General features: G+C 39.7%; 1 protein-coding gene across 6 annotated transcripts in view; it reads left to right on the forward strand.

The window, feature by feature from the left end:
* Positions 1 to 17,735, forward strand: part of Cadm1 (cell adhesion molecule 1) — a 363,260-nt gene that overhangs the window by 286,180 nt on the left and 59,345 nt on the right. For all 6 annotated transcript variants that reach the window (XM_008850951.2, XM_008850952.3, XM_008850948.3 and 3 more), the window contains exons 2-3: positions 10,299 to 10,445; positions 12,079 to 12,231. In XM_008850951.2, the coding sequence (XP_008849173.1) occupies positions 10,299 to 10,445; positions 12,079 to 12,231 (300 nt within the window). The remainder of the gene's footprint in view (positions 1 to 10,298; positions 10,446 to 12,078; positions 12,232 to 17,735) is intronic.

Genomic DNA, 17,735 nt, shown 5'->3' on the forward strand with positions numbered 1-17,735 from the left:
GTCTGTGAGGTACTATAGAAACATATATAAAAAGAGTTTATATGGAGTTACCCTATAACAGATACCATAGGCTAGCAAATAAAAAGCCCTGTGCCAGGAATAAGCTACCTCTTTAGGAGTTATTGGCAAGCAGGGACCCATAGATCATCAAACACTACTGGCTGATGCCATTGCTCTTTGTTAGTTTCCAGCACTTGACAGTAAGACCCTATTGCTGAAGACACTACATACTTGAATTATACAGCATAGAGGAATCAAGTTGGTACTGACCTCAAAGCAGAATACCAGAATAAAGTAATCATCAGTCCTGCCTAGCTTTGAACCCTACAAGTTACAGTAACAACTGGCCTGGCAAATAAGTGCAGTGGTGCATTAGTGGTATGAATGTTCTGGGAGTAACTAACCACTTTCTAATTAGATTTAAGGCTCACTCAACAAGATTACATCTATACAGGAACAAGAAAACCTAATAATTGTTTCTTTTGATATTGTCAAGCATTTTGATATATAATTTGAGTTTTAATCATGTAAATCTTTTGTGTCCATTGTGGATAGCTGTGGTTTTAGAAATGGAAGTAGTTCTGTTACCTCAATTAAAATAGTCTTTTCTTATCATCTCAGATTTCAGCTAACTTTGGGGCCCAGGAACAGCACCCTATATGGTGTGAGACTTTATGCTTCCTTGGCTCCTGGCAGCTAGCTACATGATCCTCCCCTTTTAGAATGTGGTTTTCTCCCCTATGGGTGCATGTTCCTGGAGAGCAGAATCTTGGACACTCTTCACTCTGCAAAGCAGTCACTTGATAATCCCAGGGAACAGAATATATCTTATTATCAGTTTATTAGCAAAGTGGCTGATGCAGACGATCAACAGTTGGCCTTCAGCGCAGCTCCATTTTGTCTGAAAGAAACATAATACATTTTGAAATGGCTGGCATAGCAGCCAGCTTTGGATCAGACTTAAGCAGCTCCATCTAACAAGGCCCTTTCATTCTTCTTTTGCCATAAATGAGCATCACAGAATCAAACCCATTGAGAAGAAACCACTTGCTCTGCCAATACAATCAGTCTTATAAGAAGCCTCTGTCTTCAGATTGTTCTTCTCCAGAGTCCAAGTCGGATGACTGTGGTTATTTTTTAATTAATATTTTTTAGAGCCACCCCCCTTCTCCCAAGAGCCTCTAAGCAGATTTAACAGGCTTAAAAGGACTCTTCCACAAGGTGACTTCAATGTCATCTCCTGAGCAAATAAAACTCGATTTAGGGGTTGTGCTTTTCTCCATCTCCTTTAATTTTCATAAAGCATACCAAGTGGAGGGAGGTTTTTCTTCAGGGTTAGGCAGTATTCTCTCCAAAAAATAAAAAGATGTTATCTTGTTGATGAATGCAATGGCCATGCGCCCTGTCCAGCCAGCAGAGGGAAAAAGTCTATGGCTCCCCCACTTAAGGTGTAAAGAGCAGCTGGATTCACCCATCATTATTGTCTTTATGGTTTATTTTTATGTTGTTTCTCTTATTGCTATTCGCTTCTTTGATATGTGCATCTTAATTGAAAAAGCTAATTCAGGCCTTCAGGCTTCTTGGCTGGTACTCTGTTAGATACATTCTATCTGGAGGCTCACACCTCCTCTGCCTCAGGATCAGACAAGCTTAGGCCTTAAGTGTCATAATTGCTTGGCCTTTTTAGTAGTGTGGTCCCTGATTAAAAGGTCTTATTGAACCTGGAGTCTTTTAAAGCAAAGAAAACCAATGTGATAGTTGAAATTAAAACAGCACAGACACAAATGCTATGTAACTGCTTTCTTTGTCACTGTCTTCCTTGAAAAGAGTTTTCATGCATCTAATCAATGTTTCCTTTCACAAAAGAGTTGCCAATCGCATGTACATACAAGTTGAACTGTACTTGACCTCAGTTCTTCAGCCTAATGCTGAAAACCAGTAGACTCAAAGGTAAAAATAGCTGGGTGCATATCCATCTTTAAAGTCAAGGCTCTGATCACCTTCAGTTTGGCATGGTATAAGGGATCATTCTCTTGGAAGAAGCAGAAATAACTTCTTGCAGCTGAGATTAAAGAGTTTCATGGGGACAAGGAAAACTTTACATAATTCCTTACGATAACTTTTTTCCCCTATTTTAAAACCAAACTGCTTTCCAGTTTGTAAGGTCAGGGTGAATTATCAAAAATCTATTCACTCCAGATTTGTTGGCTTTAGATCCATCAAAAACCCACTTTCAGAACTGTGAAGGAGAAATCTTGCTGTGCTATTTCATAGCTGTTTCTCCCCCAAGGAGCTTCAAAATATAAGGGAGACAGAGATATGCGATTTGCAGAACTGAGCCTTTGTGCCACGTGGTGAGGCTGATGTTCAGGGAGACCCCGAGCTGGGTGCATTGTGGAACCAACTCCGTAAGCATCAGAATTCCTGGCTATGCTCCCTTCCTGTGCATTTTGGAGTTAAAGGTGAAATTCTATCTTTAACCCCCTTGTGGTTGTCTGAGCAGTGATTAATGAACGAGATGTGATTCCCCGCAGACCTTTCAAAGGGTGGATGAAGGATGGAATTTCAGTCCTTTTTTTAAAAAAAACAAAACAAAACAAAACAAAAACAGGCCTTTTGCTTAATGCAGCTTTTGAAATTAATGTCCATTTTTTGAATGCCAGGAAAACAAAGGGAATTTCTCAAAAGTGTATACAGCTTGACACAATAGGCCTTAATTGGTGTCAAGGAGATGTTAGTATGAATGGGAAAATGCCCATTTAGTTGATAAGACTGAAAAGTGGAACCTTGTTATGAGCTGTCATCTCAACCTGTGTTTAAACTATAGCAAAACTGAAACATATTTGCCATATAGATCATAATGACTCTGAAGGAGCCATTATACTCTATTATGTAATTACATAATCAAAGCATGCATAGTAATCAGCTTTTGGAATTCAATGCTAATCAAACATACCTATACTATGTGTTTAAGCTAAAATAGAGCACGTTAATTTGCCATTAGTCAACTAAACAAGAATGTGTATACAGAATATTCATGAATAGCTTAATGTTGTGTCAGATATTTTTTTGTTTTGTATTCAGGGAAAATCAACAATTTTAATTGAAGAAAAACCAGCACTGAAGAAGATTACTCTTTAACTTGCCGCTCAAAAATTTGGCTCACCTTTTACTGATTATCAAAGGAGATTAGATTAAATTCAATGTTTTTTCCTTCCCTAAGCTCAAGTGACACAACAACAGTTACACTGCAGTAGATTTTGATGAGAGCCAAGCCGTCTCTATGCCACGGGACACAGTGCTAGAAATCCTTTGTAAAGCAAGCTCCAAATTGCAACACCAAAATGTGAGCGCATATTGACTTTGTAATCAGAAACAAATCAATATATATTATTGAGAGATGGTCAGGAATAAGCATCCCTTGAGGCTATATCAGGACGCCTGGCCGGTGCTCGTGGCCCTGCCTGTGCCCTATGATTTTAGGTGTTTTCTTTCCTGGGCCTGGGTGTCTTGTCCATAAAGTTAGAGTTGCTACGGAGATGTCTTCACTTCTTAAAGAAGGTGGCACAGAGTGGCTCAGTGTCATGTGTTCTTGTCCATTCCGTTACTTCTGTGTCTAAGCTTGTGATCTTTGTGGGGCACATTCATCCTTGTTTTGATCGTTAAGGAGATGGAGCCAGCCCTTGGAGCAGACAGTGTTCTGATTTCATTGTTTGGAATGGCAAAACATGGATGAGTGTCAAAAAGGTTAACGGAAGCTTTGTAAACCACAGACAGACTGATTGCTTTTGATTTTAAATAAATATTTAAGTATTCACAAAGGTTGAGATATTGCCTCCTGTAAAAATAAAAATTTGTGTTTGTGTTGAAGAGGGGTCATACCCTCAACCTTAATCCCTGGTTGATGGACCCCTCTTTTGGGACATGCTTTTCACCCTCTCTCATCAGTACATGGATGACTCAAAATGTTGCTGTCATGTTTAAATGGAACCGAATTCTTTCATCAAAAGCTTTCATGGCTTGAACTTAAAATAATTTATTTTCAAATTACTTTTACTGTGATTCTTATTAATTCAAATAGGTTTCTGATTTGATATAAAACTCTGTAAATGTAGGGAACAGTTTAATGAAAGATAGGATTGAGTCTTTTTAAAGAAATATACAAAATATGCTAACAATAATTGCTTAGATAGAAATCAAATCTTAATGGCTTTGTTAATAATTTGTAGCACATACTGTTTACATTGACTTGAGAGGACATATGCAGTTAGAAAGATTCCTCCCTCTGGCTTTCAACAGAATCTTAATTTTTGTGTTTCTTTTTCTGGTACATGCTCCACTCTGTGCTGGCTCTCAGAAATGTTAGCAGGAATTGCAGTCCCTCTGCTGGTGATGGTGGTTTTCTTTGGGTAGGGGTAGATGTTCTTCTAAGTTGGATACATCCTTCACAAGGTTGTACAAATAGGATCTAACAGAATTAAGGATTGGTGACAAGCCAGAGCAGGCTTCAGGTGCACAGTACTACTAATGCCAGTCAATAATAAGGTTTCTGAAAACATGCAGGTGTTTTGACTCTTTGAAATTTTCAAACTTTGATGCCTCTTGATAGCACAGTCCTGAGACTTTGATTAGTGTAAATTTCTAGAACCACAGCTGGGGAAGATGGCTCTGTGGGTAAGAATGCTTACAGTGCAAGCATGAGGACCTGAGTTTGAATCCCCAGCACATAAAAGCTAGGTGTGGCCACTCCCACTTGTCACCCCAGCACTGGAGGGTTGGGTGTAGACAGGCAAGAGTGGGGACTCACTAGCCAGTCAGCCTAGCCCCAGCCCAAAATGGTGAGCTTGAGGGTCAGTCATATTCAAGGGAATAAGGTAGAGAGTGGTAGAACAGGACGCTGGACTTCCTCCTCTAGGTTCATGTCTCCCCACCCCCCATACCACACAGATGCACATAAAACTTCAAAACCATAGTAGGGGGTTTTAAGACCTCACTGTGTTGATCACCAGCATAGTGGTTTTTCTTTTAGCCCTCTGCATTTGGGGTTTGGTACTTTCTGTTTAGACAATGACCATGCCCAGTTAATGTTAGTTCCATTTTTCCCCCCTAGAACAGAGATGGGGACAGAGTTTCCCTAAGAGGGTTTGGCTACTGAAGAAGTAGGCAAGGGACTTTATTTGTTGCTTCTCTGGGCAAACTGTCCTCCCCGTTAAGTACCATGGGTGCTTCTCTGTGTAGGAAAGAGTCTCCATAGTCACCATAGCATAAACTGAATTCTGTTTTAAGTGTTACTTGTCCTTTTATTATGAGCTTGACTGGAAAATTTCCCCCAGTGTAAATGAAGTGGTTTATTTATTAACAGCCAGGCAATGGGAGCAAGAGCTCTGGGTGCTGGCAAACACCCCTGTTCCTTGGTAATAAAAGCTTTCTCTGGGAGCAGAGTGTGCTAAGCACAGAAAGGAGGTGGCAGTAGTAAACAAGGGGTTTTACATTCAGGACAGCCTCTCTCTCATCTTGAAGTATGTAATTGTGTTCAGGATAAATTATGGAAATAAAAAACATTCACAAGTTGCTCATAAGGAAATAACTCTCTTTAAAAACAAGTAAATTTTCCAAGGCAGAGCCAGTGGAACCTCAGCAGCAAATCCTGAGATGTCAGCTGGTAAGCAGGTGGTGAGGTTAGGGGAATGGGAAGACCTTTCAGAACTGGGTTCAAATACTAACTCAGCCACTTAGCTGAATTACATTAGCCAATTTTCTCAAATTTGAGTCTCTGGATTTTAATCTTTGTGGGGTAGTTTTGGAGGGGAAGGTGTGTAGAGCAGCTATACAATGCCAGCCCCGGGGAAACCTCAGTTCTCCATTCTCACTTCCAGTTCCGGCTTTAAGACTGGCCCCATCACTGGTCACTTCTGTAAGGAGGGCATATTGCTGATTGAATGGACTCGTAGATTCTAGCACTTTGTCCAATGCCATCTAAATAGAGTATATAGCAAAATGTGATTTTTAGGAAAAAAAATCTGAGCTCTATTAATTAAAGAATGACTTAATAAGGAATTTATGTCCCTGTACCAATCCTTAGCACCTTGGCTGTAATGGCCACTGGTAGCCATCAAAGTAAGCTTGTCTTGTTTAAACAATAAGCTTTCTCTGCATTGTGTTAGCTGTCCAGGCATCTTCTGCTTTCCAGGAGGACACGTGCTTTTGAATGAAAGGGCATCTCCAACCCCACAGCTTTATTTTTTGGAAATTATGGGACAAATCTGAAAGTTAGCCAGGTATGGTAGGCATGCCTGTAATCCCAGCACTTTGGGGTTCTGAAGTAGGAAGATTGCGGAAAGTTTGAGACCAATACCAGACCAGCCAGGGACCTATAGCAGCACCCTGTCTTGAAAACAAACTACAGGGGTGGCAAGATGGCTCAACATGTAAAGGTGCTTGCCACCAAGCCGAACAACCTAAGTTTAGTCCCTTATGGTGGAAGGTGAGTACCACCTCCCACAAGTTATCCTCTGACCTCCACATACATACCACGATATGCCTGCACACCCCCCTACACACACACACACACACACACACACACACACACACGTGAAATAAGTGAATAAATGCTTTTTAAAAATAGACAACAAACAGCTGAAAATTATGGGGAACGTACTAACTAAAACAGAATAATTTCTGGTATAAATTAAAATTTAGTTTGTTTCTGTCTCTTAAACTTTACCATATATACCAGTTAGTGGTCAAAACTGTCTACACTACATGCCATCCAGTAACTACACCCTCAAAGTAAATGACCTTGCTGTTAACAGCCTCATTTAATGGCTAGAGTGGATTATGCTTGTTTGATTTCTTTTGCCCAGAACATGCACTCTTTCTGCCTTGACAGTTTGTCTGCTAATTGAGTTGTAGAAAAATCAAAACGATTTTTTAAATGAAGACACCAAAGTTGCCTGTTTTTCTCCTACTACACATCAAATTGTTTTGTAACAACCTAATTGTTACAATATCTACTTCAGGGGGGGAAATTTATCAAGTTTTAGTGTATCGTTTTGTTTGGAAAACATATTTGAGAATGTGAGCAGAAATGATTCTTACATAAAGGCTTCAGGGAATTGAGTTCTGGCTACATGCTGCATTTTCCTTCCTGTTACTCATATTCTTTGCTTCAAATAAATAGCTCATTACTACCTCATTGCAGCAATCCATGGTGCCTCAAAGTGTGTGGCTCTGTTTAATATATCTATATCCAGCTGACCTGTGTAATTCATTGGTGAGTTCTGCACAGTGACATCCTTGAGCCACTACCATCAGCCAAAGCACCTTAATGTCTTTCAACAAAATATTTCAATATCACATAATTTTTAGCATTTGTATAATAGCCACGATAACATAGCTAGACTTTGGCATTTTTCTGAGATACTGGATTTCAGGTTGGCCCTAATTCAAAAAATGATCCCATGATGTTAATAATATGACCATGGATTTATAAGGCAGAGCAAAGGGAAAAAATTTACAGATTGCCAAAGTTTACCTGAGTGATTTGCTTAGTAATGACACAGTGAAATGGTCTGGTCATATAACAACTCATTTTAAGTAATAAAGAATGTTTCAGCTGGCAGTGGTAATGCACACCTTTAATCCCAGCACTCGGGAGGCAGAGGCAGGTGGATTTCTGTGACATCAAGGCCAGCCTGGTCTACATAGCAAGTTTCAGGCCAGCTATGGCTACAGTGTATTTAAAAAAACAAACAAAAAAAAACCTTTGATTTGGTGTTATTATTTACCTTATTGCTTAAAACACAAAACCATGAACCCCCCCCCTTTTACTGTCATTCTCAGAATACACTAGTCTTAGGATTTCTATGAAAGCCAACGGCTATTTCCACAGAAAGTGTTTTGTTAGAGCAAGATTGGATTGCAGGCAGCCTTAAGTTCCAGTAGCTTCAAGATAGTAGTTGGCATCCGAAGGGATGGCACCTGTCACCAAGCAGCCTCTTATGTGGACCTTTCACAGGTTGAAGATCATTGTTTATGTTACTTATAAACTTCCTAGAGGTAAGGGAAATCCCTCCCCAACTCAAGAAGAATTTCTAGTCCCCTAAAGGCAAGCCCCATGGCTTAAAACACTTTTACACTAAAATCGTGCAGTTTAATTTTTCCTTAATTTCCTTACTGGATCAGGGTGCCCTGAGAATATAAAGCATTGTGCTTGCTGTGCATACTTTTCCAGGGCCAGCAAACCCACCTTGAAAAGCTGACTTGATTGGTAGGAATCCCCTTTGCCTTATTTTTTTCTCAAATCTGAGAATAAACGTTCCTTCAGGCTGAGTTCTGAATTCAGTGTTTGTCACAGTAATCCACCTAGGGAAAAAAAATCAGCATCTCTCCTTTTTTTTTTTTTTTTTTTTTTTTTTTTTTTTTTTTTAAAAAAAAAAAAAAAAAAAAAATTCTGATCCCCTTTTGCTCTTTGTTGTTACTCTGTGACCCTGCTCAGCCCCTCTAAGTTTCCACTCTGGATCATACAGGGAAAATTTACAGTGCTCACTCACTGTCAGCCACGTCATCATCCTCACACAGGGGGTTAATTTCCTGGATCATAGAGCTCAAGATCCAGTTTCATTTTTGGTTTGCTTCTCAGGCACAAGAAGTTTTGTTTATCTGGACTCTTAATAATTTTTTTCCTATATCCTTCTGGTTTCTTCCCTTCTAACCCTCTGTCAGGGGCTCGTCTGTTTCAACGTGGATTTGGCTTACTTGCACTTCCCCACTGTATCCTGCCCAAAAGAGGACCCTGCAAAAGAGATAGGACAGTGGGTGGAAATCCTTCATTTATTCTAATTGCGTCTTTATTTATGCTGCCTTAATTTTTTAAAAAATGTGTTTTTATCTTTGACCTTTGCTTCTTGATATGACATTTCTCCAAGGAATGAATAAGCCACCCCAAACTGATGCCAGCCACATAGGTCCAGGAGAGTGGGAACCATGAGCATGCGTTCTTACATCCTTACTACCCCCTCAGGATGATAATAGCAAGTGTTGGGACTTGATGTCCAGAGAAATGATGGTGATGTAACAATGATGATGCACCATCACTGCAGCTGATGGTGATGGTGGTGATGATGTATTTTGTTTTATGAGGAACTAAACAGTGTTAAATGTTTTGCATGTATAACAACTCTGAGATAGCCTTTAATTACTGCCCCCATTTTATGAATGGGAAACTGGCTTAGGAATGTTAAATAAATATCCTGAGATCACACAGCTAATGAGCAGTCTGTCTCCCTCATTCCTGAATGACTGCTATCTGCTGCCTGTATCACACTTTTTGTTTGGGAAGTGGGGATTAGGTGTGTGTTTTGCTCACCTTGCAGTTTGTGAAAGGCTAGGACAGTGTCACAGATTTCCTTAGACTGTTTTTCCAGCCTCAGAATTGAATACTCCACAAGTGTTTATCTTCTGCGTCTAAATTAAACTCTCCCCTCCTCCTGCCTTGTGCTGTGGACCATGTAAGACATTTATGAGGCGCCTTGGCTGCTGGCACAAATCTTGAAGCAGCAAACTAGAGCAAATCTAGAAATAAGCCTTGAATCAGTAGGTCTGAAAACTCTGAGATTTTGACAAGTTCTGAAAGACTTTTCACCAGCTGAAGGGCTATGCTTATGAGAGGGCTGTGGGTTGGACTGCCTGGGGCTTTGGGTGAGTCACGGAAGGTGTGGACTTTTGAGAGCTGAATCACTGACTCAACTGTAGGCCTTCTCTGGATTTTATTGAGGTCCCAAAGAGTCATACCCAGTTCTTTTCCTCACTCCCACACACGACAAAATGACCTGCCTGTACGTTCAATCAGAACATCAGCATCTGCTTACTAGAAAGGACGTTATTGAGCCCACCTCCTTCCATTAAGTGACTTCTGAATTTAGCTTGGCTCCAGAGGGTGTGGTCTAGAGCTCACCATACCTTCCATCTTTGAGGAACGGAACTCCTACTCTCAGCAGCCAGGACTCTGACACTTTGGGAACCACTTCAGCATAACACTTGACAGTGCAATACTGGAGTTTGGGACCTTGGCATCTGGAACTTTGAACCATGTCAATTCCGGGCTTAGTTGTATTTTATCCCATTGAGAAAGTCGCTTTGTGAACTATGGAGAACAGTATTTAAAGCCATGCCAAATGGTATTACTTATGTTGATTTTGTAATCCAGTTCTCCTTTCTTTTTGTTTTAATTGGCCTCATTGACTAAATTTTTAATGATGGAAGTTTCACCTGACCTTTTCTCCCTTTTTTTTTTAAAGGTGATGGACAGAATTTGTTTACTAAAGACGTGACAGTGATCGAGGGAGAAGTTGCAACCATCAGCTGCCAAGTCAATAAGAGTGACGACTCCGTGATTCAACTACTGAATCCCAACAGGCAGACCATTTATTTCAGGGACTTCAGGCGTAAGTTTCCTTCTCTACCATATTAGGCAGCAACTTTCCCTACCCCATGTTGTCTTGATAAAGAGATTGCCAAGGCCACCTTTTTAAATTTAATATTAGATGCTTAAAGTTTAGTCAGTTCTTTAGAAGAGACGGGCAATCATAATCTTCTACTTAATAGAAACCTTGAATGGTCCCCTTTAAAAGTAAGGTAGTCTTACTTTGCAATAGGAATTGATTCTAGTAATTCAAGGTGAATTGCAATTGAGTCCCAAATACTTAGCAGACACAAACAACTCAAATAGCATAAAGCAAGGAAAATATAGCATTCTGATAGGGACTCTGGGTTAAAGATTGGAGTATTCAAGGCAGTCTGTACCTGTAATGACAGAACCAGATCTCTTGCCATAACCTGCCATACAGAGGTAGCCATATGCTGAAATGTATCCAAATGCACTTTAACAAAAAAACAGTCTCTAAAACTGAATTGTATATGACGCCAGTGGCTTATATGGGGATTATGGCTTGGCAAGAACAAGAATCAAGTCTTCGCAGAATAATTGAGAGTATTGGAACCTAACTGAAGCAAAAATCCAGTATGCTTGTTTTTGGCTGCTTCCTGCCTGTCTGTGCCAATATTTTGGGCCATTCATGACCTGTGGAAAGAGTTGATAAACTAAGGAACATTTAATGGGACTAAAGAAGGGCTGGCAAGGTGGCTCAGTGGGTAAAAGCACTTGCAGCAAGCCTAACAACCTGAAAGTAATGAGAGATCAACTCCAACTCCACGAAGTCATCTGACCTTCACATGCATGCTGGTCTAATCCAGCCTTTGCTAAAATTAATAGGACTTTGAAAAAGAACTTATGGAATAAATAAGAAGCCCACATACGATGTTTTAGGTGATTCTGATTCTTCTTTGGGGTCTGATCAGTATCCTACCATAAAATTAAACTAGGCCTAGCTGGAAAACTGTGCATCCAGCTGAGGCCTCTAGAGTATATATGTGTTGGGCAGCCTCATCTCTAATCATGTCCAGTAAATTCAGATGCATTCAAGTTAAATGGGATTGTTTTGTTAAAACATTTTTTAAATGATTTTTTTTTTTTTTACATTTTGCTTTGGCATTACTATGAATGAATTTTTAATTTTGACCCACTATTTTTTTAAGGTTTTAGATTTTTCAGAGACATTTAAAAATTCTGTAGGCCTTTGTTCTTGAGCCTCTGGTGCCCAAGAGCTGAGAGGGGCTGGCACTCCACCAAGGCACTCAGGACCTGCCCTTCCTTCTCGTTTTCACTTTGTTTCTGACAGGAAATCTGAAACAATCTAGGAGTTAAGTGTTGACAGTACTTGGAACTGTGCCACTGGGGTGTTGCATGCATTTGTGTGTGTACATAACATGTTCCACCCATATGTGTGCATGCTCAAATATCCCACCCAGATGCGTAGACTTTCTTTTAATGGGTTGCTAGGTTATTTCTCTGTATGTAACTGTGTAGAAGACTAAAATAGTGCCAAACAGCTACAGGCAGAAGGACTTAAGTTTTCTACTCTATAGCTGCTTTTCTAACATCTGATTTTTGTTTTCCTGCCTAGTTAAGGAAAATAGATTGTCATTTTGCACACAGTCACTAACTGTTTTGTTTCACAGCTTTGAAGGACAGCAGGTTTCAGTTGCTGAATTTTTCTAGCAGTGAACTCAAAGTGTCACTGACTAATGTCTCAATTTCGGATGAAGGGAGATACTTCTGCCAGCTCTACACTGACCCCCCACAGGAAAGTTACACCACCATCACAGTCTTGGGTAAGCAATGCACCTGGTGTTAGTCCTGGGGAGTAAGTGGGGGTGCCCCATACTATCATGTGGCTTCCTGCAGCAAGGAAGAGGTTAATGTGGATCTCACTGTTCAAACTCATTTTAGGGAGAATCACCACCCATCTTGCTGAATTTTAAAAACAGGCTGTTTTACCAACTGCTTTAAGGAATGGCAGTCAGCCGTCTTTATAGAATCCACCTGCTCTTAGGTTTCAACCGTCGAGTCTCAGAAGCAAAGATCAAGAGAATTTAGAGCCCTCAAATGAATCAGTCACCACATGAATTGCCATTGCTTCTAACTACCAGGAGTTTTTTCCCCCTCTGTGCAGAGAAAGGAAGATAGGCTCCCTCATCTGCACCCAGGGCAGGGCTCAGAGATCCCGTAACGCTGTCCCCTTCTGAATGGCATGCTCATTTGAATGTGGTAGATCTCCTTTCTTGACTTTATTTCCCTGTTTTATTGCTGGTACCCAGATCATGCTACAAAAAGTCATACCCCTGGACATATACTTTACCATCAAATGCAGCCATGGGGAATAAGAGAATTGAGGGCTGCTTAACTGGAAACTAGCAAAGAGTTGTTAATAGGCTGGAAGGTATACATTGTCTTCATTTATGATCACCAGATTGTGGTTTTCACCAAAATCCCAGTGGCCAAGGTAATGAGTTATGTTTTGATATAGTCAGCAGATATTTCTATGCCAAAGGTAGTCTGAATTCATCACCTTTTAGACAAACATACTTCAGTGCACAAAGTAGCTGATCTGGAGTTTTGAAACTGAATTTTCAAGGACATAACACTAGCATGAGGCACAATCTCTGATTTACACCTTCAGGAAGATGATGAATCAAAGTCTATTTGAGGCGACAGACTGCAGCTTTTCGGTGTAATGATATGAAGATTAAAGAGGAAAGATAAATATGAAGGACATTTTCGCTGGGTGTGTGTGCACATATATGTATTTATGGATGTACATATTGAGCTGCTGCCTCATTACTTTATTTAAACACAGCTGTTAAAGGGAAAATATTTTTAATTCATTAAACTAAGCCATGAGCCCAAAGCCTGCATATATGCGCTTGATAAGAAGGATTGTGCTTTTAGAAAGTCAGCTTTAAAGTTTGGCCACACAGCTTCTAATGTCGTCTGTGTCTGGTGGTCAATGGCTTGCAGGCATGTATATTTATTAGTTCATAACTTTAATCTGCATGAGACCTACATGGAAAGTTTTGCTGGTGTTTTACAGATATGCCAGATTCACCAGCCCTCATTTGAAGTTTTCTGTCTGTCTGCTGCAAGTCTGATTCCCATGCTTGTCTATAGTCTGTGGAAACAGTTTGCTTGCTGTGGTTAGCTATCAGCTGCATAGAGTTCAGACTGCCCACCTCTGCTTTGAGCTGCCACCATTTGCAATATCTTCCTAAGAGTGATAGCAGCTATGGCATTTTGCATTTTCAGAATTTTGTTTACTACATGTGTCTTTTGGAACTGATATCTTAATTTCATATTTTAAAAAAAAGTATTAACAGATATTAGTTGTCCTGCCCAGGTTACCAAGCACTCAATAAGAATTAAGTGTCTAAGGGCCCAAGGAGATAGCTCACTTGTTGGTAAAAGGACCTCAGTTCAATCCCTGAACCCACATAAAAAACTGGGTATGGTGGCACAGGCTTATAATCCGAACATCAGGAAGGGAGGCAGATGTTGCTGGCTGACGAGCCCAGTCCACATGGAGAGCCCCAAGCCAGTGAGACACTGTGTCTCAAAAAAACAAGGTGACTGGGGCCTGAGGAACAGCACTCAAGGTTATGTTCTGGCCTCCATAAGAATGTATATACATGTGCATATGCACTTGTTGTACACATGCTCCTACACACAGATACACATTCTCTCTCTCTCTCTCTCTCTCTCTCTCTCTCTCTCTCTCTCTCACACACACACACACACACACACACACACACACACATATACTCTAGACCTTCCTGATCTGCCTGACAGACATTGTGTCTCATCATAAAGGCTATTTCAGTTAAACCCCAAGTGCTATTATTTTAGGAGGCTTTTTTCCCTGAAGGTGCCCATTTTTTGATTTCAGGAATATGTCTTTTGGACCACTGGCTAACACTACTACCTGTCATGTATTGGTGTCTGGTACATTAATCTCAGAGTCACCAAATTGTACAAATTTGAATATGTATTCACCTTCTGCTTGGGAGCCAACATACCGGCACTTAGATTTCTGAGAAGCAGTATGCCTGTGATCCTTTTGGAGGTTTCATTATTCTAGAAGTAATAGACTCCTGCTTGTATTTTTACAGAAGCATTAACTTATATATACTTGAGTCATACTAGTAGATCTTCTTTCTGTAGATATTATGCATTCATTTAATATTCTTTCCATTGAATTTACTCTAGGATTCCTTGACAGAGTAAAATTGGTGTCATCTGTGTTAGAGTGTTTCATATTTGGAAATCTGACAATTTCCACTGATACACATTCAAGCCTTCCTCCTAAGGTTTAGAGTTTTTTGATATTATAATGAATGGAGAATGATATATTAGCATCTCTATTGCCATCTATGGTTTTCTGCAAAGGATTCCATATGTACTTATTCAGCTAATAGGTTGATGACGCACACTTCAGTGCATATGTCTGTTATTTAGTGCATTCAGCAGAAATTCTGGCATAATTATGACATGAAGTGATGGCATTTGTTAATGTTTCTGTGCTATGCTATACTTACCATTATGTTTAGATCTTGTCTGTGTAAAGACTGAAACTGTTCTTTGATAGTTTGTGTGTATTCAGGTGTCTTTTAAACTATTCATTCACTCCTTCCACAAGTGACGAGATTGTGTCCTTATCCAAGCACACAGTGTAGGACTCTTTATAGTCTGTTCATGAGAAGAGATGAACAAGAAAAAATACAGTGCGCTGAGATTAATGTAGTTACTGATAATAGTAGCTAATATTATTACAGTTCTGTCCTTCTAAGATTAGCGTTCACTCTTAAAGATTCCAGGAACAGGAGGACCTAATTATTTTAAAGGATCTTAGAGTGAGATTCCACATACTGATCAGCTTTAAGACTCCTCTTTTGTGGTAATTAATGTGACTCATCTTGATATTGCTGAATTTTTTTTAAATGTTGTAGGCGTAATGTTTATAATTAGCACTCTTATGGGCTTGAGGTTAGCTAAGAAGAACCTTGACATTTCAGGGCTCTTTTCTCGTCCTTCCCTGTGTGATTTCATTCAGGTTTTCCTCTGCATGCACCTTCTTAGATAGATCTGTAGTTATTTCTATTAATAGATACAGGAAGTCTATGACTGTTTAGTGGACCATGTATAAGTATGTTCTCCCATTAGCAGCCATTTTAATTCATTTTTCTTATAAATGGGTTCTTATACTTTTATAACCCTTTTGTATCAGAGTAGACATTATGAAGTCAATATGAAATTGAAAGAAAAAGGGGATAGGATTAATAAGCCAGAATAGTTTGTCCAACCCTCTATTTTCTGAAAAGCGGATTTAAATTGATTCATTTATATTTTCTAAAGCTTTCTTACTCTTAAAAAGTTCAAGAGATGTAGACTCCCCCATGTACATTTCTATTTTAAACGAAATGATGGTTTCTATATGGTGGGGGGCAAGAAAAATCATGTTAATAGCATTAAAAAATGACTGTCAAGACCCACTGAAGGAGTACCCCATTTGCCTTACCCTATGTCCCAATTCCCTATTGGCAATTTGGGTAACCTTTTCAGAGAATGGTGTGATAAGAATAGGAATTGGCTAGGCAGTTAGGCTAAAAAGACCCCAAAGAAAAATAGCCAGTTTCTTGGCTAAAACTCACAATGTCCTTGGGCCTCTTAGCAACATACTCCGTTCCAAAGGCCAAAAATGTTGAAAGTATTTGGGAGCTTTTATCTAATTCTTAAAAGATTTTAGGGTTACCTCTTCAGAGGGGGGAATGTTAGACTGGCCAAAAGCCCCATAAAAAATAAATAAGTCAGAGAAGTAGAAAGACAAAACCTGGAGGAGACATTCATGGGTTTCTCTCTGTCCTCCTCTACACCTGTCCCTTTTGATTTCCTTACTTTGAATTAGCAAACATTTTTGATAATGTAGAGGGAGTGTCACCCCATCTTTATGACCAAATATAGGGAATAAAGACTTTCCACCAAGAGATACCATTGGTAACTGCCCTTTAAGTTATTTTACTTGGATATTCACTAACCACAAAGAAAACTTCCACAGAAGGAAATGAGTAGGTTCAGGAGAGGCCCAGGGTGGGGAGTCTCAGTGTGTCTTCAGGCCCACCATAAAAAATGAAGAACGAAGGCACAATACCTGGGAATACAGAAAGCAGCTATCTAACAGACTACATTTGAAACTTGACAGCCATCTATGATACAGACTCAAAACGCTGGAATCTGTGCCATGGAGAAGATTCCTAGGTTTTGAGAGCCCATCAAGGTGTTTCTCCCAGAGTCATGAAGTAGGGTTCCTTCATTCTGAGGGATTTCCAGGATTGCCAGTGACTTTAGCAGTTTGCCCTCTCATATCCTTATCAAAGTATTCCATCAATGACTCTAATAATTGGAGTTCTCATTGGAAGCCATTACATGTATCAATCAATATCAAAAGCCATTTTCATCGCAAATTTCATTTCTGTATGGACCTTGGAAGAAGCGTCCATTCCCTTTCATCCCTTGACTTACTTGTGAGAAAAGTCCTCTGTTTTTTTCCTGTGGTTTATCTTTTGCTGTGTTGTCCTGTCCCTCTTCACTTACCAAGCACTTATTTTCTGTAGGCTTAGACAGTTCTTCCACTGACATTTGATCAAACAATATAGCATTTTCTCTTTCAGTACTCCTATTGTCCTGCACTCAGAGTAGAGTAGAATTTGCTGATCCTAAATATCTCCTCTTTATGTATTTCCCATGCACTATTGAGGTCTAGGGGTTGGAAATTTGTAACCCACCTGACTGTCACCTAGCATGAATAAACTATGTAAAGGACATAGCTAGCCAAAGTCATCCCACTCCTTTGTTACCACCTTTCTGTGTCTCCTAAAATGCCAGCAGATATGCACCTCTAAATTGGATCTTGTCTCTTTTTGCTTATTTCTTTTTTTGAAATGTAAGCAGAATAGTTCTTTGCCATGTTTAAGTACTCATTTGGGCCGCATTGGATTAGCAACCTATCTGATGGAGCAAATACGTTTGATTTCCTGGTACATTGGGAATAAAGAGGAGTGCTTTTGCCTGAGTGGTTACACCCCTCCCTGCCATCACAGTGCACCATCTTGTTGAGAGACATATGCAACAAATCTTTTTACTTTTCCTCTTTCATCATTCTCTATAAGAATTTTCAATTGCTCAATTCAGTATAAAAGTCTTCCTGTGGGCAGAATTTTCACATTGGACTAGAACAGTTGGAAATCCCAAATACGTGGTTTAATCCCATAATTTATTGAAGCGGTAT

The sequence above is a fragment of the Nannospalax galili genome, unplaced genomic scaffold (assembly GCF_000622305.1).
Source record: "Nannospalax galili isolate Female #2095 unplaced genomic scaffold, S.galili_v1.0 scaffold265, whole genome shotgun sequence".
NCBI classification, from domain to species: domain Eukaryota; kingdom Metazoa; phylum Chordata; class Mammalia; order Rodentia; family Spalacidae; genus Nannospalax; species Nannospalax galili.